Here is a 27,465-nt window from a genome sequence, read left to right on the forward strand (position 1 = left end):
GATAATGTATTGAAGCTCATACATAATCTTTCAACACCCCCGATTTAAAACACGAGGGCAGTTGGAACGTGGTATTTTTTGTTAGAAATAATTTTCGGTTTCAGCATACGTTCTCAAGTAGCATTAGCGAACAAATATCATTACTAAAATACAGACGAATCTATATTTAATTCATTCTCTTGATCAGTTCAAAAACAAATATGGATTATGAAATTATGCCTCAGAGATATTGTTGTATATTGCTATGGCCTTGTATTCAATAGGTTTTCTGGTGGGAGTGTGAAATCTCACCTTAACCTGTAGGCCTAGTCACAGCATCTGTTCTGATCGTAAAGTGGCCTTGAACTTTTTTTTGTCAGGATAAAAACTTAAATCAGCAATTTTTCGTCAACTATTAAAAATATGATGTCCCATATTTAAAAAAAATTGTACAAAGCTTATTTTGAAGTTAAATGACTAATAAAACGGAGATGTGGTTCGACCCCCGTAAATTGTCGAGATAGCACCCTGCATCCGTTTAGCGAACACAAAGCCACACATACGTGAGCAACGAATGAGAGGAACCGCTATGTTAGATGGTATAAAATCATGCTATTTCTATAAAGTTTCTACAATCCCCCCTCTCTCCAATGGACATTCCTTAAGTTCAACAACGATAAAAAATATAAATTTTATTTAAATATAAATGTATGAGTCATGGTAGATAGGTCGACCTCCGTGGCGGAGTGGTTAGCATAGTGGTTCGTACGTGAAAATTGAGACAATGTGATTAACGGGGGATACTACCGCATAGGGGCATTCTTTATATAAAAAAAGAGTCGTTAGGGTGCCTGACTACCATGCCAGAGACCCGTATTCGATACTCGGTGGGAGAGAAATGGGATTTTTTCGACCTGTTGAAGCGGCTCCGGCACCCCCCCCCCCCCCCAGCTTCGTATAAAGTGGGTACCTGAAGGAAACTTTGGGGGTAATGGTGGCCAGGGGCGTGGTACTGATCACATCACCCCTACCTTCGGCTGTGGTAAAGAAAGTGTGAAGTCCTAACTCCACCCCCCCCCTTTCCCATACGCCTTCATGGCGTTGAGCAAAGCACAGGAGAGCGCTTTATTTTGTAATAAATATAAATATACGAAAACTTATATTATGTACCAGTAACGTAAGTAAAAATCATGTTAGTCTTCACAAAATATTGTATTACAATTAATGATTGATTTGTGTAATTTGGTTGCAAGAAAATTTTCAGCAGAAAATAACTGTAAAAGTAACTTACAGTTTGACTTACTTTGAAGTAAAGTAACTGTAACTGAGTTACTTTTTAAAATGAGTAACTGTAACTGTTACTTTTTTGAAGCAAGTAACTGTAAATGTAACTAGTTTCCATTTTAAAAGTAACTTTCCGAAAACTGGTAGGTATGTACAAGCCGTCACTAACTTCAGTGTTTGTAAACGTCATCCTAGTTGGTAAAATGTACTCTTCGTTGCTGTAAGGTTCCCTTTTCACTACGCAGTCCAGCACAACTGACGTGACTCCCACAGTAAGATTAGACTGTGTACTGATTGTATCCGTACAACGTCACCTCTCGGAAATGTTCTGTTTGATTGCAACGCCACCTCTCGAAAATGTTCTGTTTGATTACAACGCTATCTCTTGGAAATGTTCTGTTTGATTGCAACGCCACCTCTCGGAAATGTTCTGTTTGATTGCAACGCCACCTCTCGAAAATGTTATGTTTGATTACAACGCTATCTCTTGGAAATGTTCTGTTTTGTAAACAAGGAGCAAACCTCGGACAGCGCAAGGAGTAAAGTACTCTGTGTTTACAAAATGCAATCAATGATGGCTTGTAACCACAGATTCGTACACATTATTAGCATTTTACCGACTAGGACGAAGTTTACAAACAATGAAGTCAGTGGCGGCTTGTAATCACACATTCACGATTATCTCGAAAACGGCTCGTTTGCAGACCCATGTGTAATGAGACTTTTTTTCTTCTATTATCGTGTACTTTCACCTGTGTCAGCTTGCGATATTACTTATGAGACACCCTGTATGTATATATATATATATATATATATATATATATATATATATATATATATATATATATATACAAACACACATACATTACAGAGTGAGTGAGACAGAATTAGGCAAATACTTTGGGATGCTCAAACAACAAAATGATATGGTTCCATTTGGTAGGTGGTGAAATACAGCCATGCACTCCAGTGTCATCGCCCAAACTTAATTATGGTTTGATGGCAAGAGGCCTGTACGAAGACAAAGACGAAGATGGAAGGATAATGTTGAGATGGATCTAAAGGTAATCAGCAAGGACGGAAAAGATTGGATTGATCTTGCCCAGGGTAGGGAGAGATGGAAGGTTTATGTTGCTGCAGTCATAAACCTTCGGGTTTAAGAAGGTTAGAGAGTTAGTTAGTTACTTACTTACTTACTCTGCCGCGTTCAGCCGTCAACGCCAGAGTAAACCATTCAGCAGAAACCGTGTCCGCTGTGACAATAGGCTAAGGAATTCTACCGAAACCCCATACATTTTTAGTAAGAGACAGAACACACACTAAACATAATTAGATTTGTGCCAACCTTCCGTCACAACTTCCTTGATAAGTCCACGTGTGTTTATTTCCGCCCAGCGGTTGATTCTAGCAGCAGCTTCCTGCGCTTTCTGGAAGTCAATGGTCTCCACAGAGGCACCATAAACCCTTCTTATCACCATGGAGAACTCTTCTAGGGGCGAGAAGCGATGGTCAGGGAACATGGCGTTCGCTATGTCCAATGTGTTGTTGGAATTGTTGTTCTGGAAAGAAAGTAGAAGAACAATGGAACATTTTCATTGTAAAATAATACCTTCTCACAACATTTCACTTAACATTGACGGCACACAAATATCTAGTAGGCATCAAAGGGAATATTTTGGATATTTATATTTATATGCAACAGATATCCAGGAATATCCAGTAGAGAACCATCTTTCCGTCCAGGAGATATCAATAGAAAGGTTTGGTTGGATTTGGTGTTTTAAGTACACTTTGTGACAGTAAAGCTAATCGGGACTGGACCTACAGTTTAAAGTGGGATCCGAACCACTATGTGCCTTCACCAGGTATCGAACCCGGGACCCCTTGATTACAAGGCAACGACGCTACCACACATCAATAGGAAGGATGTCCACTGGATATTCAGAAATGGATATCCAAAATTGGATATCTAATAGATGTCCAATATACAGTGGCGGCAATTAAGTTCCAAAACTAAGGGGTCAAGGTTCCAAAACTGGGGGTGGCAAGGACAGTTTACTTTCCATTAATAGATAAGGTTTAACATAGTTTTGAGGCAAAAGTGTGGGGCAACTGCTCCCACGCCCCCTCTAATCGCTGTCACTGTCAATATATAAAATATTTTTTTTAATTTCTGTAAATTGTCAAAGGATGAAAAATAAATTATTTACGACAAAGAGGGAAGGTAATTGACCTTTGAATATTCTAGTGGAGTAACAGTTAAAGGAGAAATTAATTGTTTTTTGGTGTTACGCGTTAGGACACATTAGAAAACAAATGTAAATAAAAAGTTAAAATAAACGAACAATATGTAAAACACCTTGTACCTTCTAACTTAATTATGTATAATAAATACTTGAATCTTTATGCAAATTATTATCTTAGATTGTTGACTCGCACGATAGGCTAAAGTTACAGCATTACATTTAATTTTTAAAATTGAGATTCAAGGAAACTTTCACATGGAATGCCCCATAACGATCTGGACCTTCATTAAGACAAAACCTACCCTCATAGAGTTCACAATCTTCGTGTATCCATTCCTGGTGTCTTGAATGTTCTCTGGAAGAGCCAACGAAGTCTGGAGTTCGCGTGCAGATGCTCCTTTGGCCCCTTCCCTCAGCATCAGCAGGGTCGTGGTGAGGCTCCAGGGAGACACAACCAGGTTCCCCTCGCTCTTCGAGGATAGTTGCTGGAAGGAAGGGTAAATGCGCTTTTAGAGTTGTTGTCATGGAAAATAAAAAAAATAATCATTACCATCAACACAGTTACACAAGGAAGAAAAAACACTACATATGCTGACCAAGGCAGTCTATATTTCAGTAAAATAACATTTGACAGCGTTACTTTTCAACCTCTATCAGGGTCTTCCTCGACTTGAAACGAAACTAAACTGAAATAATGTTAAACATGCAGATAGATATATATGTATGCACACAGCACAGGATTCTGTTATCAAGATCAATCTATACATATCGATTTCTCAGAAACTACCAAGATGGAAACATATATTTCGGTGAAGAGGAACATTTAACTAACGTGATATAAATTATAGCGATCACAGAAGCGCCTGTCTATTATTTCAGGATAATTTATTCTTTATTTTTATTGCCTTCCCTTTATCTTTGGTTTGATTAAGTTGTTGCTTGGCTGAGACAAACAACCGGGATCATTTTTAAGATGGTTAATTCTTCCATCAATATTTGTTATTATTATCACTCCTTATTTAATGGTTGGGGCAGTTATTGTTATTTTATTAGGATTGTGACTAGGTTATAATATTAGAGGGTTTTTTATTTGGAAGTTCTTCGTCATAGCAAGTGGGATGTGATGACTGTTGATTTTGTTTCGTTACTTCTTATCTAAACACTTATGTCATCTGTACAAAATCTAAAATACGTATTCTGCAATGAAAAGTTTGTACATATATTGATAGAAAGTAAATAAACCATACCCGAGCAGCGGTACAGAGGAAGAAGGCTTCGCCGGTCGCGTTCGTACAGTGGGAAACCTCTCGTCATCCGATTCGTGATTGCTGCCGCAGAGGCCATTTGTTATCGAATGATATTCAGTTTGATGTCATCGCCTAATGCACTTTTCGAAGAAACAGCATGCAGTCGGGGCAGACAGATTCGCATGTGTTAAGTAAAGTGTATGAGAAGCCTTCCTACATCGAGAAAGTTACGATATTTTACACGTACACATTCCTCATAAGGTCATGATAATCATACCTTGAATCATTTCGGCAAAGATATTACTCTGCATGTTTTCAACGTGAGATCTAATCGGTTTTCCCGAAATATGGCGGCCGTGTGTGATTTCGCGCAATGAATTGTTGGGGTAGATCTTCTCTGAATATCATGCATTGTGAAACGCTTCCGCAACTAAAATAGCTCCACCCAAACTTCTACTTATCATTGTTGGCAAGTAATTGAATATTGACAGCAATTAACTGATTAATGTGAGCAATTAGAAATGTGAGCTGATTAGAAAAACAGCATTACCTTGAACAAGCGAAAGGCGAAATAGTTGGCCCCATCACGAACTTTTTGATCAGTGTTGCCAGTTACTTCTAGAGCAACTATTAGCAAGAGAGCTGTAAAAATATAAAACAACTTATAGTTAAGATATGTAAACTTTTAATATTTTAAAAACACTCCAAGGTATTAAAGACAGAAGCTGTCATTTCCTACATATCAGGTCACAGAAAAATCTAGATTTTTCCCTGTTAGCTATTTTTAAATTACAAAATAACGGAAAATAATAGTTTATTGATCCTTAGTACTGTAGTACACTGCAATGGCCAAATACAGTATTACCTCAATTATTACTACAATTATTTCACAACACATCATCAATATAATTATCTAGTAGAGATTTTATCAGTTCAATTAGTTAATAACTACGCCTTTTGCACACCGTGATGGAAAGTAATAATATGGTTTTTATCAAGTTATTACTAGAAAAACTTACCTAAACAGCAATCTACTGCTCTCATTATGTATCAGGTGTCAATACTTTTATGTGGAAAGACTGGACCAACAATCTGCAATGAAATGTGCATGAAACTTGAGAATCTTCGCTTATTTATTCAATTCCTTCTAGTACATTTGGATGCACAAGTATTGCTCGACGAATTGTCCATAGTGGCGGTGATTGTATGTCAAAACTGAGGGAGAGGGGACAATACTTGGAGGGCAAGGTAGACAGGGCTTAACATTAAGAGGCCATAGGGCGGGCGTAAAAGTGTGAGGTAACCGCCCGTTTCCCTCTAATCGCTGCCACTGATCGTCCATGACTGTTTTTATGAACATGCGATGGACAATTGCTTAGTAATATTTATGCAGTCCACTCTACCAGATACAGTTCTCATATTAACGTAAACTGAAAAAGCATATTAATGTAAAATAATATGATAACAGATATATATGACGTTCGTTTTTATTAGTCATTGGAAACTGTATTCAAGCAAAGAAATATAAGCATTAGGAGCTAGACTCTTGCAAATCTGCGGAAACACAGAAGAGAATAGAAAATTAGCCTTGTAGTGGAATTGCAGAAGTGTTTAATCTTGCGGTTTGCTCACAAGAGTACTAGAAGTGTGAATTCAGTTCTGATTTTGCTTTGATGTTTTTTAAACATATATTTCATAATTACCTATAAGTCCACGAGAGACAGCAGTGGCTTATTCATAAATCCATATCCATCATTCATCCAAATTTATTCTACATTTGCTACCTTACCACCTTCAAATCCGGTTCAGTTTGTAGAGAATATACTCGTAGGTTATGTTGAGATCATACTTTTCAAAGTGTAACTGTAATATATATTCCGTGGCGTGTGGTTACGTTTTGTCTAGGGTATACATAACACGTATGACCAATGGTATTTATTAATTTATTTATTTAATCTTGTGTATACTGCCGTGAACAGCCTTTGTGCCTTAGTACAGCAGTTTACTAAATTATATTGACATGTAGATTTTTAAAACTTAAGATATTTGAAATAGTAGAATGTAAGAGAATGGATTTACAACATGCTTAAAACCACAGTATTGAACAAAATAAAATTTCAAAATGTTACACAAAATATTTGATAGAATAAGCAGTAAAATGTATGTAAAATATTTTTCACCTTCCCTTGTAACCACATTAATGGACTAAATACATTTCAATAAAGACATTGACACAATTTAAAGGGAATGTAGAAACAGGATATTTATTTGTGAGAATTTTTTGTTTGTTAACCTTTATATATGATTCTAAAAATAGTACGGAAATAATTTAACATATGTGTGAAATATTTTGCAAACGTAAGCTAAAACTACATAAATTTAGAAAATGCAATTAAAAATAGGTAGGCGTTCGTGCGGCCATGTTCCCATCGATGACGTCACGACATTGTTTACTTCCGGTTTTGGGGGTGTAGCAGGAACGTCTACGATTAAACAATCGGAACTTGGACCTTAGAAGCATGATAGCTTGAGAACTTTTTTCCACAGCATAATTCCTGACTGAATGACACTTTCAATGACTTAATCTGAACTAACCACGTTCTCCAAACTTCCAATTAACGCCCATAAATATCGATCCACTAAATGACCCTTCACTGCTAGTACAACTTGCTAAAATTGTCACACAACCTGTTTCCGGACCTGATCGACAAATAGCTGGACCCTTGACCCTCTGTACCCCCTTGAGAAACTGAAATATCTTACATGGTTGATGAAGATTTTGTTGTTTATGAACGTTTTCAGTTGATTTTAGCTCGCCGAAATGTGTTATTGTGAAGTAAAGTACGGCTGTTATCTTGTTACTTTAACGTGTAGCAGAACAGTCCGAAAGCTTCGCACAAGTGAATATAGCACCCAAAACGACTTTCCACAACAGCAGATATAATTTTGCATAGTTAGGTTAGGATTGCAAGGTTTGGTACTGACAAGTTATTTTTGACGTGTTCTTACGCTATTTTACTGTGCATACAACCAGTTCTTACTAACAAAAAGCGGCGAAAGTAATCTGAAATTGCAGGTTTTAACTTACGTGGGCCATACTTTGGGATCAAATATCTCCATTATTTGCTTTTTCCGTGCTGGAACCAAATTTATATTACGTAAAACATCGAAATCTGTATACTAAAAACAAATTCAACATAATTCTCGAGGGTGTACAGTGGGTCAACGACCCCCAAAGAGCTACCTATAAAATACGGTATGGGAGAAATATCGAACAACTGACAAAAAATGCTATGCATAAGTCAAGCGTTGAATTAAAAATTAACAACGGAATGAAATTAATCGACAATGCATCTGAAAAGTGAGAGAGAAAAAAGCAAAAATAAGACCGCCTTTGAAGTCTGGAATAGCCATTACTGAACGATACCTCGTACAGTGGGATCCATGAGTATTACCCTGAAAATTATCCATCACCACGTTCGCGCACTTTATTTGACCTAATAAGAGCTTCAAGAATTAAGAGAGAACTCAAAACAAGCTGTTGACAACTTCTGCACCAGCATACATAAAAATCCATCGCTTAAAAACACATAGGATGCAAGAGAACAATTAATGAAAATAATCATGGACAATTTACACGGTAATACTCATGGATCCCACTGTACAACCTATGCAACTAGGTAAATACACGTTTCCTTGTTCCCGGGTATTATGAAAATTAGTTTTGAAAACTGCCAACAAAGAGATACAACAAAAAAACGACAAAAAAATTTGGGATGGAGGGTTGTATCGCAGGTCAAGAAAACCATCGTTTTTAATTGTAATGGTCTTTTAATAACCCATCGGACATTTATGAGTATAAAATATGCCGCAATAAAGCCGTAGAGGAACGTTGTACGCAAGAATTCTGTATCTATAAACAATCTGAATTTGATTTTTTGATTTGATTTGATTTGATTCAGTTTATTTTACTTCGCGTTTTGTGCCTCTTGGCTAATTTGCGAAGATGGGGATGAGTGATGAAATGATGAAATTGATGAATGGACATTCACAAACAACCAAGCCCGACCGGGATTCGAACCCGGGACCCTTGGCGTCGCAGCGCGATGTGCTAACCACTTTTTTTATTTATTTATTTGAAACTATTACATATTATTGTGCATGTTATAATTTTAGGTCATTTTAAAGTGAACATTACATTTAGGAAATTTGCATATAACATATCTCTTTTACAACGAGGGATCATTTGGTATTCCTGGTGCAGGTGATTGACAAATTTGGTGTGAAAATCTTGTTGCCTATATATGGATACAAAAAGGGCATATTTGCCTAAGAGCCATTGTACATTGTGGCGTTTTGTTTTTGGATAATATGCAAAGGAAGGATACAAAAGAATATCTACTGAAATGTTACGTTCTGATGTACGACAAATTGTACTCACAAGTTTTTTTATATATAACCATGATTCTTGGATTATTTGACATTCACTAAGCTTATGCACTAAATTATCTTGTACATTACATGTAGCACATATTGGAGTATTTACTAATTTTATATTATAAAGTATAACTCCAGTAATGAATATTTGGTGTACAATTATATACCACGCTGATCTGACTCTTAACGTAAGGTGGCGGGCCTGTATATTATTCCATACTTCCCGCCAATTGACTCTTGGATTCCGATCTACAATTTTACACTGTTTTTGTGATAGTGAACACATTCTTCTATATATTTTTGACGTCTCTTGCGTTGGAAGGATAGGAGATTGTATTAAAGCGTAACTGATATCCACTATTGCATTCTTAAAATACCATAATCTGTCTGGAAGTCTTGGAACATTAATGGGGGCCTCCAATTGAATGTTGTCCAAGGCGTGTCTCAGAACTTTACTAGTGAGGCTGTTTGGGTGTTGAATCAGTGTCGTTACATCAGCTTGAATACGTAGAGCCTGGCTTTTATATTCCACGTTTACAAGGTTCATTCCCCCTTCTGCATAGGGTAAACAAAGCGTTGCGTGATTTACACGCAAGATTTTACCGTTCCAGACAAACCAGTTCACAGCACTCTTGAGCTTAAAAATATCCAGTTGCCGCAACGGGACGATTTTTGCTACATACCACACCTTGGAGAGAGCGTACACCTGTACAAACGTCACTCTTGACTATATACTAAGTATTCGAAATTTATTCATTTGTAGAACTGCTTTCACACCATATATCACTCTGTCATAGTTTAACTGGATCATTCGTTGAAGGGAGCGTGCGAAAATTATTCCAAGTATTTTTATCGATGGAACAACATGAAATTCTCCGCTCTGAGGGTAAGTTATATCCGGGTTTAAATGCATAAGAGTTGATTTTTTCTGATTTACTGTGAGCCCTGAAAGGGGACCAAATTCTTGTAATACTTAAGACGTTGCAGCAATATCAGACTGCGTATTTATTAGTACATTGACATCATCAGCATAGGCCAACACCTTTGTGTTTATAGATTGTATGGTGATGCCTTGTACTTGCTTTTCTAATGCAGAAAGGAGGGGTCTCAATGAGATACAGAAAGCTATCATCGATAATGAGTCACCTTGTCTTACTCCCTTGTGAATAGGAAGTTCTCTTGTCATAAATCCATTTATTTGTATTTTGGATGTTGCGTTACTATAAAGGCTTTTAAATGCTGACAAAAAATGTCCACGTATACCGTACTTTTGAAGCACATTAAATATGTAATCATGGTGTACCGAGTCAAATGCTCGTGCAAAATCTATTGCTAATATAGCATTATCATGTTTATTGCTATTGACTCTATAACAGGTAAGCACTTCACGAAGCGTTTGTAAGACATTTGTAATTTTCTTGTTCATACCAAAAACATATTGTGTATCTCCAACTAGTTTTTCTACATAGGGCATAAGTCTGCCTAGCATACAGCGAGAGAATATTTTATAATCAGTACATAAGAGGGTAATAGGTCTATATTGACCAACTTCAGTGGGTTTCACACATTTTGGTATTAAAACTATAATCCCAGTATTTGAGAATTTTCCCATTCTATACCTTCGGAACACTGCATTTATCCATTCAGTTAGTGTTTTTCCCATCAACGTCCAAAATGTTTGGTATCCCATCCAGACCAGGTGCAGAAAACGGCTTCCCCGACTTAACAGCACGGAATACTTCTTCGCTTGTGTAGTCGTTATTTAATTGCTCACGTTCCTCATCGTCAAGGACCTCGGACAAGGATTCCAAGTTATACGTCAAATCTACATTTTGTGTTATTGGTTGGGAAAATTGATTCTCAAAATAGTTGTAAAATCTGTTACGTATTTCCGGGGCTGTTGTTAGTTTAATTTCAGAATTATCGTTTATTTCGCTAATAAATTTTCTTTTCGCATTGTGTCTTTCTTGCAGCACATGGCTTATAGATGCAACCTCTTCTTTATCAAAGTGGAGGAATCTGCTGCGAATTTTTACACCTTGTCGTCTTTCAGCTGTCATCCTCAGCAGTACAGCTTGTACACGTTTTAGCTCTGTTTGCACTTGTTTCCCTTCAGTGGCTTCATGAATAAGTTCACGCAGCACACGGTAATAAAAATTATATTTATTATTCCAGTCACTAGAACGTTCCTTACAATAACTAAGACAAAACCGTTTTATGCCCGGTTTAAGAATTTCTTCCCACCAGCGAATTATATCACTTTGTCTGGTACGGTTTGCTTCCCATACATTCCATTGGTCCTGAAAGGCTCGTTGGAAATTTGCATTTGTAAGGATAGAAGCCTTTAATTTCCAGTAGCCATACCCTCTAGGTACTATTGGTATATCCACATTTATCGCCATGATTACGGCACTATGGTCTGAGAAACAGGTGGGTGTTATACTAATTGACTTGATTTGTTGACGTAAATGTGGTGTTACATAAAATCGATCTAAACGGGAAGCAGAATTATTACGAGTGTACGTGTACCCTTTCTTGTAATGATCTTTATTTTAGGCAAAACGTTAACTAACAAAACAATATTTATTTAACTTATAACTTCATGTTATAAAAACTACATGAAAGACATTCAACAAAGACAAAAGACAATCTCTCTCCAACTCGAGTTGTTCACAGTATCTCTTCTACAATCTTTTATCTTTTTCTTAACTTCTATCAATTCTCCCCCTCTAACAAAAAAAATCATTCATAGGTCTTGTTACCAAAGGTAAGTTGTAGTCTATCGGGCTCCTTCTTGGATCTAGAAGATCTTCGAAATTCTCTGTTTTCTATGTTCCTCGCTTCTGCAGGTACAGCTGCCTCTGGTTCCCCATGTCCTGGTGCTGCCTCTGTATACATTGGAAACGTCCAAAAGTCATCCAACTCCTCTTCTTTCTTCTCAACCTCCAATCTCTGACCTTTATAGTTGTTCTTAAGCTTTCCCACTTGATGTCTGTGCACTCTTTTTGTAAATCCATTTTTAAGTTTCACTTCTAAAAGCCTTGCTCCTACTCTCTTAATCACCTGAGCTTTTATAAACTTAGGCACTAAGGATGGAAAATTTTTTACCCAAACTATCTCTCCTGATCTTGGCATCCAAGATTCTGCGTCATATTTATTATTTTCGATCTTTTCATCTATTTGGCAATTTGGTAAGTTGAATATACTTCTCGGCTGATAACTCATAATTCTTTCTGCTGGAGACATTCCTAATCTTTGCCACTTCGAAAATCTTAGATAGTATAAAATACTATCTATACTTTTTGTCCAGTCAATTCTACGTCCCACATTTCTACTTTGAAAATATTTCTTTCTTAATAAGCCTTTAACAGTCTGCACCCACCTTTCCGCTAAACCATTACTTTCCGGATTCCAAGGCGGTGAATGTAGCAATCTTATTCCATGCTTTTCACAAAATTTCTCAAATTGCTTACTCCTGAAAGGCGGTCCATTATCTGACACAATAACAGAAGGATAACCAAATATCTGGAAATTTCTGTTTAAACATTCTATAGTTTCTTCTCCATTTGTCGATCGCACCTGCCATATTTCTGTCCATCTAGAGCAACTATCAATGAATAGCAAAAATTTCCTTCCTCCGTATTCAAAAAAATCAACATGTATTCTCTGAAAAGGAATCTCTGTTTGTTTCCATCCGACATATTTGTTTTTCGATGTACTTCTTTGAAAACTATTGCATTCTACACATTGATTTCCCAACCTTTCAAGATCCTCGTCTATTAAAGGCCACCAGTAGAATTCTCTAGCCATCATCTTCATTTTAGGTGTACCTACATGTTCTGCATGTAACAGCTTCAACACTGTTTCCCTGCATTCTTTAGGAATTATTATACGTCTTCCCCACATAAGGCATCCTTTGTTCATGGTTATTTCATTCTTCCTTCTATAATAATGTAAGATCACAGTATTTTGAAACTCTTTTGGAAGTGAATTAGGCCACCCAACATCAACCCATTGTACAACTTTTTGTAAAATGTCATCTTCTTTCGTCTTCTTTACTATGTTATCTAACAATAGAGGTTCAATTTCAAAGGTGTCAATATAATTTAAAGATTCCTCAGCATCCCCTGTGTCTTCCTCTATTGGCAATCTAGATAAAAAATCTGCTACATCTACACGTTTTGTGTAAACAATTGTGTATGAGTATTGTGATAATAACAAGGCCCATCTTTGCAAACGTGAACATGCTAACGATGGAATTGCTGCTGCCTCTCCAAAAATATATTTTACAGGTAAAGAATCACTATAAACTATGAAATGTTTTCCATAAAGATATTTATGAAATTTCTTAATGCCCGTCACTAAAGCTAACGCTTCCCTTTCAAATTGGCTATAATTTCTCTCTGAAGGCGCTAGTGTCGCCGAAGTGCAGGCAATTGTTTTCAATTCACCCTCAATCTTATTACACAACTGAGCCCCAACTCCTACACCACTTCCATCTACAATCAATACAATATCTTGATCTGGATTGTATGGAGTTAATATTTCAGCTTTTCGCAATGCTTCTTTGGATTCAAGAAATTCCGCTTTATGTTGATCTGTCCACGACCACACTGCTCCTTTCTTTAGCAATTCATAAAGATGTGTTATCTTCATAGCGAACTTTGGCATGCTCCTATGATAAAATGAAATCATTCCTAAATATGACTTCAATTCTTTAACGTTTGTTGGCTCTGGACAATTCAATATTGCTGTCTTATTCTTGATTAAAGGTTGAAAACCATTACTAGATATCCTGTAACCTAAATAGTCTACCTCTTTTTTGAAGAATTGACATTTATCGAGATTAACTTTTATATTGTAATATGTCAATCTATCCAAAACTAGTTTTGTGTTCTTGAAACATTCTTCTTCTCCACGGCCTATTATAATTAAATCATCCAGGTAGCATTTGGCAAATGTATAATCTAACAGTACTTGATCCATTGTTCTTTGGAAAATCTGTGCACTGCAGCTTAAACCCATTGGTAACCTGTTATAAGTGAACAATCCCCATTTAGTATTGAGCACCAATAATTTTTTAGCACTCTCATCGAGTAATAGTTGAAGATATGCTTTGGTCAGGTCCAATACTACATATGTGTCTGCATTCACTAAAGAATTTAGTAAATCATCCACTCGTGGCAAAGGATAAGTTACTTTTTCTACCACTTTATTGACAGTTACCTTAAAATCAGAACACAGCCGTAGATCACCATTATTTTTCTTTACTACCACTAAAGGTGTACCCCAATCAGAATATTGAATAGGTGACAAAACTCCCAATTGAACTAGATTATCCAATTCAGCCTTTACTTTCGGTTGTAAACTGTATGGAACTTCGTATGCTTTCTTGAATATTGGAACTGCTCCCTCCTTGATTGGTATTGTAGCTTTAAATTGCTTAATAGGCTCACAAATATTACCAGAGAAAACTTCTTTGTACTTATTTATTAAGTATTCAACTTTCTGATTAGTCAAACTTGGTTGCTTAGATACTGTTAGCAAACAACTGTCCCTAGAAATCGTTAACTGAAACCAAGATTTCCATTCTGGCCATAATTTATCCAACCAGGTCCTTCCTAAAATAGGTGTTTTCAATATATTTCGGGAAATGTACAAGGGCACTTTTAATCCTCGATTTTCTAACTGCACATCCAGCATAACTCTCCCTACTATTGGTAGTGGTCTCCCATCTGCATTCCGTAAAGTGAGAACACTCTTTATAACTGGAATGTTCCTAAAATTCGTTGTATGGAATTCCTCATCCCAAACAGATACTGCTGCACCCGTATCCACTTCGAATTGGACCTGTTTGCCATTGCACATCAACCTAACTAAACAATTATCAGTTTCACTTCCAGAGCTACTCATTTCAACATCCGATTTTTGTACATATAATTGATTCTTATGTACTTTATTCTCATGTGAAGGTTCACTTGAATTCTCATTAAGACTCATTAAGTCTAACCTACTTTTCTTATTACCGTACACAGGTTGTTTAACTTCCACATGTACGCCGTTTAACAACAAAGGCTTCATAGATGTATCAACGTCATGTCTTACCTTAGTTGAAGCTTCGTTCCTAATAAGATTGCTATTTTTATTCTTACAGCACTGCTGAAAATGACCTTTTAATCCACATTTAAAACAATGTACATTCCAAGCCGGACATTTGTACTTTTCGTGTACATTATTACACCTTGAACATTTAAAAGCACCTCTCTTACTATGCTGATTAACTGTTTCATCTTTTTGTACATGATGTACATTATTGGATACAGTCTTATCTTTTTGATAAAATAACCTTACATCTTGTTCTACCATTTCCATGGTTGATGATAAGGATACTGCTTTCATAAAATCAAGCTCTGGTTCAGCTAATAATTTCTTTCTTGTTACTTCGCTACGTATGCCAAAAACTAATTGGTCTCTCATCATTTCATTAAGAAATGTACCAAATGAACAATTAGCTGCTTGATGCTTCAAACATATTACAAATTCAGATAACGTTTGCCCTTCCTCTTGTCTCAACAAATGAAACTTATACCTTTCAGCTATGACATTTCTTTTAGGCTTAAAATGCGTTAGTAACAAAGTACATAATTCTTCATATGTCTTGTGTGGAACTTTTGCTGGTGCTACTAAATCACTTAGTATATCGTACAGTCTTCCGCCAGCTACGGAAATTAATGTACAAACTCTTTTATCTGCTGCAATATTATTTGCCAAACAGAATTGGTCAAACCTTTCAATGTATGTTTGAATATTGCCACGTTCCACATCGAACTGTTCAAAAAACTGTACATGATTACTAACCTCCATTATTCATAGCTTCTTATTCATAATAAGACAAATCTTCTTATACACATTATTCTTGGTACCTTCGTTCCAATCTTTATCCTCGTCGCCAATTGAAATGATCTTTATTTTAGGCAAAACGTTAACTAACAAAACAATATTTATTTAACTTATAACTTCATGTTATAAAAACTACATGAAAGACATTCAACAAAGACAAAAGACAATCTCTCTCCAACTCGAGTTGTTCACAGTATCTCTTCTAAAATCTTTTATCTTTTTCTTAACTTCTAAGAATGTTTCAAGAACACAAAACTAGTTTTGGATAGATTGACATATTACAATATAAAAGTTAATCTCGATAAATGTCAGTTCTTCAAAAAAGAGGTAGACTATTTAGGTTACAGGATATCTAGTAATGGTTTAGCGGAAAGGTGGGTGCAGACAGTTAAAGGCTTATTAAGAAAGAAATATTTTCAAAGTAGAAACGAGGGACGTAGAATTGACTGGACAAAAAGTATAGATAGTATTTTATACTATCTAAGATTTTCGAAGTGGCAACGATTAGGAATGTCTCCAGCAGAAAGAATTATGAGTTATCAGCCGAGAAGTATATTCAACTTACCAAATTGCCAAATAGATGAAAAGGTAGACAATAATAAATATGAGGCAGAATCTTGGATGCCAAGATCAGGAGAGATAGTTTGGGTAAAAAATTTTCCATCCTTAGTGCCTAAGTTTATAAAAGCTCAGGTGATTAAGAGAGTAGGAGCAAGGCTTTTAGAAGTGAAATTTAGAAATGGATTTACAAAAAGAGTGCACAGACATCAAGTGGGAAAGCTTAATAACAACTATAAAGGTCAGAGATTGGAGGTTGTGAAGAAAGAAGAGAAGTTAGATGACTTTTGGACGTTTCCAATGTATACAGAGGCAGCACCAGGACATGAGGAACCAGAGGCAGCTGTACCTGCAGAAGCGAGGAACATAGAAAACAGAGAATTTCGAAGATCTTCTAGATCCAAGAAGGAGCCGGATAGACTACAGCTTACCTTTGGTAACAAGACCTATGAATGATTTTTTTTTGTTAGAGGGGGAGAATTGATAGATGTTAAGAAAAAGATAAAAGATTTTAGAAGAGATACTGTGAACTAGTCGTGTGGAAAAAGAGATTGTCTTTTGTCTTTGTTGAGATTGTCTTTTGTCTTGTTGAATGTCTTTCATGTAGTTTTTATAACATGAAGTTATAAGTTAAATAAATGTTGTTTTGTTCGTTAACGTTTTGCCTAATTTAAAGATTATTACATTTCTGTCCAAAATATTTGTCATTCCATACATCTGTAAAATTAAACCCATTTACTAATTTTTGCAAAGAATTGGAGGTATTAAAGCCAGGTCTTCGGTCCTGCGGATGCAGGACACAATTGAAATCGCCCGCGCAAATTATATGTTCTCTTGTACCCTGCATTTCAGTAGCGACATCCGTCGCAAAAAACGCATCCCTCTGTTTCCTAAATTGTGTCCCTGAAGGTGCATATAAATTATATACCCAAACATTAGCTATTTTTGCTGAGATAATTCTACCATTGGGATGGCACATCACATTTGTAATCGGTACGGTGTTACGTACTAACAGGGCTGTTCCTGTCGCTTGGAAGGTCGCATTATTATAAACTAATATGTTTGGGGGAAGGTTAAATGCTGTTATTCCACAGTCTTGAAGAAGTGCTATATCTAAAGATGATTGTAGGAAAAAATCTCCTAGCGCCTCGTGTTTAGTAAAAGATCGCATTTTGTTAATATTGATCGTAGCTAAACGGAGAGTAGTCATCATATATACAATTAACAGAAATTTAAGAACTAGGGTTACCCAACACTTTGAATTACACATTTTTCCCAGAGGACACTAATATTCGTACACTGTTTTTCCACTCACTTCCATGCACACGAAACGTAAACCTTGCATATGTGCACGGTAGCTTGTGCAAACACGTGACCAAGCATCATATACCTTTACTCATTTTACACATGCTATTTCTGACTTTCATTTTTACTTGCACCCACACATTCACTAGACACACTAGGGGAAATACTGAATTTGGATCCGATCACAGGTTGTAAATCAACACTCGGGGCCAAATTTGTCACACTTTGGGATCTGGTTATACGCACTGCTATTGCCTGCTGCTTCACATTCTTCTTGTGGTGGGGGTTAGGTGCCACATTTTCTTGTACTTTTTTTTTCTTCAACTGCTTCTGTTCCTGGAGTCTCTTCACATTTGATTTTCTTTTGGCATTATCTTTCGTTCCTGTTGTGGTTTCACCAAACTGAACCTTGCTTTGTTGATCTTCCAGTGTATGGGATCCTCCTGCTTCGTACATATCAGTCTCCATTTCAAGAATACTCGTAGTGTCAGACTCGCGCATCGCTTGATCAGTTGTTTCCAGACTGTCAGTCACCAAAACGTTATCCCGTACATCACTGTGGAGGTTGTCTAAGGATGCCACATCTTCCGCCCACGATGTGCTGTAGATAGACGCAGGTAGAGGTGTTTCCTTCGTAGGGTCCATTTTGTGTTCTAAAACATCAGCTTTTTTCGGCTCTATTTGCAGATTTTTATCGCCTTCATTGTTCGCATTTTTTTCTTGCAACTGCATTGGAATTGGCAACACTGTAAATTGTGTGTCAGCCTTTATATCCGTCTCGTGCGCTGAACGTTGGCTAGGTGGTCCATGTACCCGTGCTGCATATGACTGCTTAGGCTGGATTTCTCCAGGAGTAGCACATGCTCCAGTATTATCTTGCATCACTCGCTCACCCATAGCACTACGTCGTTGTGGACAAGACCGTGCTGTGTGTTGAGTGCTTTCACATATTTTACAGGTAGGTTTCTGTCCATAATATGTTACCCAATATTGCATGCCCTGTATTGATACATAGGACGGGATTGGCTTATTCAGAACCATTCTCACCAACTTAATGCCTGTACGAGTTTTATAAATATGCTCATCCGAATATCGCTCGTCCACCGGAGGGGTCTTAATTTCACCATATTGCGCAAGCACTGTACGGATATGGCTATCGGTTATTTCCATTGGTATAACATGTAGTCTCACTAGAGTAGTTGTCCTATCAGCCCAATCTAATCTAATTTCATGTTCATCATCCTCATCACAATACACTAACTTCCCTTCAAATTTATTCATTAACTGTTCGCCTAATAGACGCGTCACTAGCTTAATATATACGCACTTACGGTATTGGTCCAGTTCAATACTTCAGTCAAGGCAAGAGTATCCCGTATCCAACGATGAAGCAACAGCGATGATGGGCACTTCTTCACACTTGAAAACCATAACTTTAGCGTATTTACACGAAGGATTTCCATTTTCCTTCAATTTAACAACTTTACGTAACTTGAAATTTTACGCGTTTCGCGTCGTCGAGCACGCCAGAGTCCCGATGACTCACCGGTTCACGAGCAGACACGGCGATGTTGATCGCGTGGGCACTTCCGCGGAACTGGACCACTCGGCCACAGGGTCGGGGCAATCTGAATTTGAAAGACATGACGATACTGAGATGGCAATTGTCGCATATTACGCCAATCCTGACGTGCATCGATTGATTAATTTAATACGAATTTGGCACATACACACACACATATGCAGTTCGAAAGCATAACGAAGCTTGTACTTACAATATATAGTTGAAACTACTGCTAAATAAGATCTTCTATGACACCAAGAAATGCAGCTTCCTTTCACAAACACGAAAAGAAAGAACAATATGGATGCCGGACTTTTAAACTTTCCTCCGCACTCCTTATCCTCCAATGAAAAGATTAGATAGTAGTGACGTCATTACTGTTACACAACGTCACCACTGAGGCCATGTTCCTATCGATGACGTCACGACATTGTTTACTTCCGGTTTTGGGGGTGTAGCAGGAACGTCTACGTTAAAAATAAACATTGATACTTTTTGAACTATATATATGGAAGAGTTCTTATATGATTATCCTTGTATGTGAAGTTAAAAATTTTATTAAACAACTATTCAATATTTAACTTTTTCTATTCGAATTAAAAGTGTTTATAAGAAACTGAAGGTACTTGTTAATTTTATACTTCTTATCAAGTAATAATAATCCGCTATTTTCACCGAGTATGTTCGGTTACTTGAAAAAAAAAACACTGATGATGTCAAAGCTCTTTTTGAACATCTTATGCGGAAAAAGCACGCTTTCACTCAATTTGTATACTAGGTTAAGGAAAGAAGGAATTTACTTAAAGTTATCTTTATGTGCACAAACGCTTATCAGATCTACAGACTAACTATAGTAAGATTCAAGTAACTGAAAGTGTGCTTAATAATGAACTGAATTTGGAATTCGTTAATTATAAATAAGGCTGGTATTTTGTTACATTTTGACTTTTGGTTTAAAAGTCCAATACAACATCTTTAATGGGGGGGAGGGTTGCATTTTTATCGATTTTACAGGGTATTGCATTTTTAGGGGGGTTCATACTGGGCCTCTGAGATGCGTAACCTTCGTGTATACATACTCCGTATACGGGCAGCAACCTGATGACGTCAAAGATTAGTCGTGTTTTGGGGAAATACATGTATTTGAATGAGCGATTTGTACCATAAAGAGTTCCTGTAAATCTATTCATTTGAGAGTAAGAACAATAATTGTTATCGCGAACTAAACATAGTTGTCTCCTGATCAGTTACAAGTAAATTTATGCGTTTGTATCTAGTACAACATTTAATTATATGTTAGTAAAAAAAGTCTGTGTTCAATCAGTACGATGTGTACGACATTTAGGAATTTGTGAACATAGCTGAATGCATGGTAATATTAATTACATGAATGGTAACTATTATATTACTTTATTTATCACGAAAAAATGTTGATTGTTATTTATATGTCCGTTTTATTGCTCATACGTTGTCTGAAATTGTGCAGTTTAAAGTGCAAGAGTCACGTCTTTAACACATTTTCAACACATTTTCTTTCCAGTCACAGTAAAGGATATTCACTTACTTCTTCATGCTACATTCCAGTTTACAAGAAGCTTGATATTCATGACATGACAGAAATACAATGTACATCAATAGAATTTTCCGACTTTGTTCAATTTTATTAGCATATTTTCACAAATACATTGTGGATAATTTTGTACCTTTGTACTCGGTAATGGATGTTATATTATCGCTTTGTTTATTATTTCTCTCAAAAACAGGAATATCTTCTTGATTATTGCGATGAAGTTAACGAACAAATTATATAAAAACGTGTACTTGTGTCAACAGCATTTAAGGTATTTGGAAATGTAGACAAGTTGTAGACAAGTTGCTAAAATGAAAATTTACTATGTAAGGAATAACGATTATTACATTTGCATAGTCAGTCATTGTGATTTCATGTAACACATTTCATTGATTTACATTTATGCTCTGTGGAAAAGTAGGAGAGCGAGATATTATCTCAACCTGTTCTAAATATCACAAGCACGAGGGGAAAATATAATTATCAACTTATATGTCAGCGAATATATGCATGACACGATTTCAGTACATGTCCAGGTACAGTTAGAAGTAAATTGTCGTTATTTGGGATGAATGATATATATTAAAACTTCCGCCATATCCTGAAAAATAACTTGGCTAACTTGTCTCTTGGTTTCTACCATTATCTAGCATGCTTACCAAAAAGAAATATAATTATAAGGACTGTAGAATACGATATTCTTTTAACAAAAATCTCCTGATAGAGCATGAGGTTTATTGTATTCTCTTGCTTTTTGCTTTGGACTTCTTAATTAAAGTAAGTTGCTTGCATGTTGCATTAATATTCCCAACGAGTTTCATTTTCCGTGTGATTGAAAATCCCTTTTCATAGGCTTGAATTACTGTTAGGTTATTTAAGATTGGTATTCCTAGCATTTAGGTATTGCGAATAGGTTAGGCTAGGCGTTTGTTGTATTACCATTTGTACACTTTCTCTCTTTGCTTGCATGTTAAGATTTTGATGCGAAAAGATTTTAAAAAAATGTAACCTACAACCAAACCACGGGAACTTGTGCATCCAAATATTTACGAGATTTATAGAAAATTAAACATTTATCAAATTAGACACGGGCATTGAATTTCGGAAGTTGGAAAGCTTATTTAATACGAAATTATAATCTTACAAGCTCTTTCCTCAACCATATGTACGTAAACTTTTACAAAATTATCTTGCATACGTAACTTGGACAATAAGTTTTCATTCCACAGCAATTTAATAGCAACGACGATAATTCTTTACGAACTTACAGTAAGTTGCAATTGTAGGATGAAATTTTATCTATATCGCCTTTTTTCCATTGGCAATTTGAAAAATAAAGGTACTTTATGCAGAACGGTAAAGATTGGATTTTATTTTTATCAATATTATTTACGTATTTTCCAATGTCATATAGCTAACATTTGAAACGTTCTTCAGGTGAAAGCAACGTTCTGAACGAATAAGAGAGAACTATTCACTCAGAAAACTAAATATTATACTCTTACAATGCACTTTGTTAAATGTATCTCTCGGAGGCCCCGGTTCATGGCATTTTAATGCATTGAACAATTTTTGATATGTTATCTTGCTTTTTCATATTTCTACGACAGAAGTCATTTCTTGATGGTTTTCTTATGTGTATATTGTCTTAGAAAGCAGCCTAATCATTTCTTGCGAGTACGAAAGTTTAAGAAAAACTTTGGTGACAAGAAATCTGGCAAATCTTTCCTTCTCGAACAAGGAGTGAAAAAAATGACACGTGACTTAGAAATAGTAGGCCTACATGGCTAACTAGGAAAGGATGTAGCCAAGAAAATGATTCTGGTTTTGAACGAAAATTAAAGGTTTAGTATGCTATATTCAATTTCTGATATTGTATCTGGAGAAAATTTTCTACTGAAGAACTACTAGGAGATCTGCAAGTTGGTGATATACACGTAGCATACTTTAATCCTCCTCTAGTGTCAGGAGCTTTTCATTGTTCAAGTTATATTCTTTATTAAATTGTTGAAAATACACTTTTAACTTGTATCCTTATAAAGTTCCAATGATCAGAATATAAACATTTACTTGCCGTTAAAGAAGTTTGCAAACACGACCGGATCAAGAAAGTGTGGGGCGTTACTCCCACACCCCCTATACGCCTTCATGGCGTGGTGCTAAGCACAGGGAAGCACTTTTCTTAGGGTTTATCATTAACCTGGCAGGAGAAGTCATTCTCGTGGCAATAACACTGCTTTTTCTTCTACTCTCTAAATTGAGTATGTAATATACCTTGAAATATGCATAAATATGTAACATGAAATTCATGTATAGTGTCTTTAATATTATACTTCACCGACATTTGGAATTTTTGCTTCGGCACATCCAAAGAAAAAACATTAAAACTTAATTACATACAAATACAGGGCTTAGTCGCTACAAGTTTGTTAGTAAGTATAATTAGGGTACGTTCTTAAGAGTTTACTTTCATCCAATTAAGACCAACTTCTTTTCCCTTTCTTACATGTCATTTTACGACTCTTCCAGGGTAATCCTGTATATTTGTGCATGTCCTTTATATTACGACACTTTTCTATTGCGTTTAGATAACCGTTTCTATGACGGTGAATAAAGATTAAATGACTGTAAAACATGGTAAGTGACATTTTGGTCATTTCTGAGTTCATTAAGAAAAAAAGTTATTATAAACTATACTGTAGATAAATTGTTTTCGTGTTGTGTTTACCAATTTCAGAAGGCTTCACTGAGTCCAATGCAAATTATATGGCATGGCAATTTCACTCGAAAATTGAAAGATCGCATATTTTACTTTGTAACTGAAAAAAAATAACAAAAGTCACTTACCATGTTTTACACCCGAGCCCTTTATTTGAAATAGAGGAAGGGGCAATCTCAACAAACACATGAACAGAACACAGATAGAACACAAATGATTATACTTGCTGTTGGTCTAGGCACCAGAGCCTCGTTAGTCGGCAAGAATGCAGTCTCCATGGTGTAGATTGACGCTTGTGTAACTTTCCATAAAGTCACACACTAACAAAACCTTGGGTTGATCATAAAGAACCGTTAGCGTTGATCACAGTCAACCTCCGTGGCAGAGTGTTCATTCGCAGCCCACTACGGTGCCGGGCTCGGATTCGAATCCTGAGTAAAACATGGATGATTTTGTTTGCATTAAGATTTGACACACAAAGGTCATGTACTACGTAGAAATTTCACGGGAAAATACAGGCTGGTTCAGTTGGTGTCGCCCTCCACAGGTTCCGGATTCGAATCCCAATTAAGACATAAATGTTTGTAGAAATTTTCAGCGAAAAATGCAGGCTCGAACAGGACTCCAAAACCGGGTCTCTGGCATACCGTGCCATTGCTATACCACTGAGGCACCGAGCCGGCCTGGCCCACCATGGACCTGGCCGTGACGATTCCACGCAGGTAAAGCAGCAATAGCGAAAAATCAGGCGAGGCCAGGCCGGCTCGGTAGCTCAGTGGTATAGCAATGGCACGGTATGCCAGAGACCTGGGTTTGGAGTCCTGTTCGAGCCTGCATTTTTCGCTGAAAATTCCTACGTAGTACATCTCCTTTGTGTGCTAATCTTCAATAATAAATGTTTGTGTTTCTCCTAGAGTGAGAAAACTGAGAAGGAGATTGACGGGTAAAACTACCGCTAGGAGATTTTTCTTTTTTAAAAAAAGTGGTAGAGAAATAGCGCGGTATTACAGAGACACGGGTTCGAGTCTTGGCCAAACCTGTGTTTTTCTGTCCTGGTTGAAACTGCATCATGGAGTGAAAAATTGTTAGACAAGCAAGGTATGAAAAGTCGATAGAGCGTTCGGCTGGCACAGAGGAGGATCGGGCTCAATTCCCGGGGAGAGTGATGTGAGGTGTGAATTTTCCCAGGAATGTTCGACAGCAAAGTCATTCTCGATAACTCCTCTCCTTTCGAAAACGTACCGCGATTTTCCAAAATCTGAAAAGTTACATCTGCTTAGAATACCTTATGGAGCATCCAAGTGAATCGTTCTCACGGAACCAGTAATCGAAGTGGGGGTTGAGGTTCTATCTCCCAGTTAAAAAAAATTTCCTGAAGCATCGCCCCCAGCTAGGATAGTTTGCATACTGAATTGCAGGGTTGCTAAAGGTCCAGGAATTTTAAATAAATTCAATTCCGGTCCAGGAGAGAAAATCAGCAAGCGTAAATGGGTTCTGCACCGCAAAGAACCTTTTAATCTGTAAAGTACATCTATTTCAATTCGGTCCAAGAACCCTTTTTTTTGATCAATTTAAATAAAGTCAGGGTACCTTTTTCTCGGATGAATTTAAATATGGTCCATGTACCTTTTCTCCGGATCAGTTTATATACGATCCAGGAACTTTTTTCCGGATCAGTTTATATGGGTCCAAGTTCTTTATTGAAATTAAACGATACGCAACTTACACCGAATTTAAATTGTGGGAGGAAAAAGGTTTCGGTCCTATTGCTGAACCCAATATAACCAATTAGAATGTATGGGTTCCTGCTGGATTTTGTCCATATTAACCCATGTAAGTATTCCCCCACATTCCCGAAACTCGACCAAGCATTCCTCAAGCTAGGGATTTCCACTTCATGCGTTTCACGGAACTGTTGCACCTATCTAGACAACAAGCTAAAGCAAAATGAACGAATATTCACTTGAACTCTAGATACAGGGTAGCCCAAAAACGTGACCGAACACATAATGTAACGGTTCTACATTTCGTTTACCATTTTTGGGACACCCTATATAATTTTTCATATTTTATAACATGGAGGTGGTTTTCTCGAAAGGAGCCGAATTTCCCAAACATAACTTAGCTGCAACAGGATTTGTTCCAGTCGCTAACCACTAGGTAACTTGGAGGGGCAAACCTAAGGGTTAAAGGCTGCCGGAGAGTGCTGCTAATACCGTCACCTCTACTATGGCAGAGGTCGAGAATATTTAAGCCTAAGCTCGAACAACTGAATCCGGCTATGCCCCAGGTCACTGACATCTAACAGTGTCTGATTAATCGGGGGGGAGACACCATATAACTGACACTACAGACATCCATGCAATGGTCTGGAAGAATGAGGGGAGGCGGCTTCGGGTATCACATGTTTACCTTGTCTATAATTGTCGTAATCAATTATTAATTTAAACAGCACAGTACGATATTGCGATGACGTACGGTATTCCGGACAAAGCATGTGGCAACATGGCATTTTTTACTACTATTGAAGCTTGTACCAGTAAACAGCCTGAACGGTGCATGTTACGTTGAAAATTCATGCACATTAGATTGAAACCCACACATTTCCAACAACATTTCCCACATTTAATTTTTTGCTATGCGTAATAATAACGGAGTTGTTCTATCGAACTTTTGAATCGCCTGTATGTTAATGAAACTCAATGAAACTTGGGGAAAAAAAACGCAAATGCCACTTAAAAATAGTATGAGAGGATTAGGAAAGGCGTGGGGAGCCAACTGACCCCCCCCCCACCGCCCCCAGTTTTGGAACCCAATCGCTGCCACTGTACCTCAACATACATAAAATATGTGACATGAAAGAAATCCATATAGTTCATATCAATCCTAACACCGTAATTCGTTGACGTCATTTCTCTTGTCTGCGTGCAAAGGAAGAAATATGTAATTTCATAAAAATCCCTGATCCTAATTGTAACGAGCTTATCAAAGGTATTTAAATATAGTAAAACTTCGTTAATCCGGACCCCGATAAGCTGGACTTCGCTTAATCCGGACAGGCAAAAGCCCCCCCCCCCAAAAAAATGAAGCAGAATGCAAGGTTTTAAATGTGGCTAGACGTCAACAATCGCATTCGCCATATTGCTCCTTATCGGCTAAGAATCCAACGTCCATGGGAGAACTTACCAAAGAAAAGACAGTAAACCACTGATGAAATTTTGTTTCACGCAGACTTCCGGGAAGAAGCCGCATTGTCACAGGAATGCCCTTTAAATACACCATAATGAACGTGTTGTTTTGCTAGAAACGGAGTTTTAATGCAACTGGCAACAATTCTACTGTTCTTTTAGGTTATTTCAGTTAATACGGACTTTCGTTAAACCGGTCAACCTATCCCCCCATTAGTCCGGATTAACGAGGTTTTACTGTATAATAAATTCGAGCTGTGTAATTACGATACGCTCTGTAAGTAGTAAACAAAAGACAAATCGGAATGAATTACGTTTCGTTAAGATAGAGTATGATGTAAAGTGTACGAAGTAACAAGGAAGCACGGATATTACCTCCACTTTAATATAATCTTCGAGACTTACCTGGTCTGTAGCTAGATGTGGGATGGTTTCACCGATGTTTGTTCACCTGACAACTGCTCTTCC

The 27,465-nt window shown here is 36.9% G+C and overlaps 1 protein-coding gene across 1 annotated transcript; it reads right to left on the reverse strand.

The window, feature by feature from the left end:
* Positions 1-2,582: 2,582 nt before the first annotated feature.
* Positions 2,583-27,465, reverse strand: LOC145990441 (intracellular coagulation inhibitor 3-like). The gene is made up of 5 exons (XM_083126131.1): positions 27,403-27,465; positions 5,776-5,848; positions 5,307-5,398; positions 3,812-3,994; positions 2,583-2,822 (listed from the first exon to the last, which is right to left on the reverse strand). Exons 2-5 carry the CDS (start codon positions 5,798-5,800, stop codon positions 2,583-2,585), a joined length of 540 nt encoding a protein of 179 aa, XP_082982257.1. The 5' UTR covers positions 5,801-5,848; positions 27,403-27,465.

Source organism: Lepisma saccharinum, chromosome 7, assembly GCF_977018435.1.
Source record: "Lepisma saccharinum chromosome 7, izLepSacc3.1, whole genome shotgun sequence".
Lineage (NCBI taxonomy): Eukaryota > Metazoa > Arthropoda > Insecta > Zygentoma > Lepismatidae > Lepisma > Lepisma saccharinum.